General features: G+C 50.2%; 1 protein-coding gene across 1 annotated transcript; it reads right to left on the bottom strand.

Annotated features, from left to right (window-relative positions):
* Positions 1–1,336: 1,336 nt before the first annotated feature.
* On the bottom strand, positions 1,337–1,810 carry IUM83_03852 (putative polygalacturonase; the record flags this gene model as incomplete). The annotated part of the gene is made up of 1 exon (XM_067927884.1): positions 1,337–1,810. The coding sequence occupies one exon, from the start codon at positions 1,808–1,810 to the stop codon at positions 1,337–1,339; it is 474 nt and encodes a 157-aa protein (XP_067795179.1).
* Positions 1,811–2,164: the final 354 nt, after the last annotated feature.

The raw sequence follows: 2,164 nt of genomic DNA, 5'->3' as shown, positions 1-2,164 counted from the left end.
GCCGAAATTTTTGTCCGCAACTGACTGTATGGGTACGATTCGGTCGCCCCGGGCTACGAAAGCATAAGCCAGGTATAAGGTCGATGCAATCCCGCAACATTTCCTCTTTAAATTATAATCTCAAACAATAATTCTGAACAAAATAAAAGGTTACCAGTTTTAGTTGTTACAAACTACGAAATAGTCCTGCTATAAGCAAAATTTAGTTGACCTAAATTCCTTTTGAGTGTGTATATTTCAGGAGTAATTATGATGTATTTTCTTGATCTGTTCATTTGATCAGATTATATCGGTTATACAACCGAATATAATCTGATCCCTGACCCAGTTCAAATCGGCAACCGATCTGCTGAAAAATCTACCCGGACACTGTTCGACAATGGTGAAGGCAGCGTGAGATAATCATGTCTGGAGCTCGTTAAACACTGTGCTCGACGAGATAATATTCACGATATTTGGAGTACCGCATCGCCCCTGTCCTAAGCGAAGTTTTGTCCTAAGCGAATTTTTATTTTAGCCAATGAAAACAATGCATTGACACCTCATGTCTGTAGTTAAAATTCCATGTTGACCAGCTAATTACAGGCTTCCACCAGCCATTCGGTCTCAGTGTTCAAAGTGCTATGGGTAGACCACGCACCACAGGAACCGGCAAAAAGCCAAAGCGCTACACCCGCATTGCAGTCGACTATACGCACAAGCGCCGCCTTCTCGAATTCCTGGCTGCTGGCTATTCTGTAAACGAAGCTATTGCACACGTCTACCCAAATTGCAGCAGGCAAACAGGTTTGTAGTGATGATGATTATTCCAGCAGCTCCGACGATGAGTTTTTCTAGATGCACAATACAACACATTACTTTGATGAGACTTAATTGCGAAGGTAACCAAGCGAGCTTGGACACGTAGCTCAATTGGGAAAGTGCACCGCAATTTTATGCGGGTTCAATTCCCGCCGTGTCCATACTTTTTGATTGGTCCAAAATACCAAGAATTATTATAACTTTTACTTTTTACCATTTAATTCTGAGACTTGGCAACAGATGTACCTTAAACTGCATACATTGCAGTTCGCTTAGGACAGGGGCGATGCGGTATTGTAGCCGGGGATTTCCAGTAATCCGACTGGGCAGTACGTCGAGATAGACAGCAACCGGAGCTTTATTTTAAGGTACCGATGGACTATTGCAGCATGACTACAGTGAAGTGTCCGTTCTTAATTAAGTGTGCGAGACGTAATCGCAAAGTATTTCCATTCAATTAACTGAGTAGGCCTTCGTTTGGCCTCAAACACATCTAATGCATACACTGGACCTGCAAAGTCAACCGTAAGTCTCTCTACACGCTCACGCTGTTGGGCGCACCAGCCAGCTTGCCCTTGACCGACGCGCTCACCGTCACGCCCGAGAAGTCCCAGCCAGACACCACCTTCGGGTTCGCCACGATGTCGTACAGGTTCGTGGCCGTGCCCTTGAGGCCGTTCACAGTCACGTCCTTGATCGTCACCTGGCTCGTGGGGGAGCCCGTGTAGGCGCCCTTGGCCTTGCTGTAGTCTGACCGCATCACGATGGCGTTCTTCACGTTCGACAGCGTGTTCTGCACGTACTTGACGTCCGACACCAGGCCCTTCAGGCCGATGATGGTCTTGATGCGGATGCCGTTGTCGCTGTCAACAATGGTGTTGCCCTCGACAGTAAGGCCCTGCACGGTCGTGGACTGGTCCACGGCGTTGCCGCCCAGCGAGCCGATGGCGATGCCGTGACCGCCGCAGCAGTAGTTGTTGCTGAAGACCGTGTTGGTGCTCGACTGCATGGCCAGGCAGTCGTCCTGGTTGTAGATCTTGTTGCCCGTGATGGTGATGTGGTCGTTCTTTGTCAGGTCGAAGCCGTCCGTGTTCTTGGCGATGCCATTGCCAGCGCGGCTGTCGATGGTCAGGCCGCTCAGCGTCGTGTCCTTGGACGTCACGATGCTGAAGGTGCGGAACGGCATGTTCTTGATGGTGAAGCCCGACACCGTCGAGCTGATGACGTTCTGCAGCTTGAAGAACACGGGGCGCGTGATCGACTGGCCCTGCTTCCAGTACCACATGCCCTGGCCGTCCAGGACGCCGGAGCCCTTGACCGTCAGGTCCGTGCCGCTCACCTGCACCAGCGGGCCCTCCCACTT

This window comes from Phytophthora cinnamomi (genome assembly GCF_018691715.1).
Source record: "Phytophthora cinnamomi strain GKB4 chromosome Unknown Contig21, whole genome shotgun sequence".
Lineage (NCBI taxonomy): Eukaryota > Oomycota > Peronosporomycetes > Peronosporales > Peronosporaceae > Phytophthora > Phytophthora cinnamomi.
The sequence above is the reverse complement of the archived record's forward strand: the minus strand, read 5'-3'. Positions and strand labels throughout refer to the sequence as shown.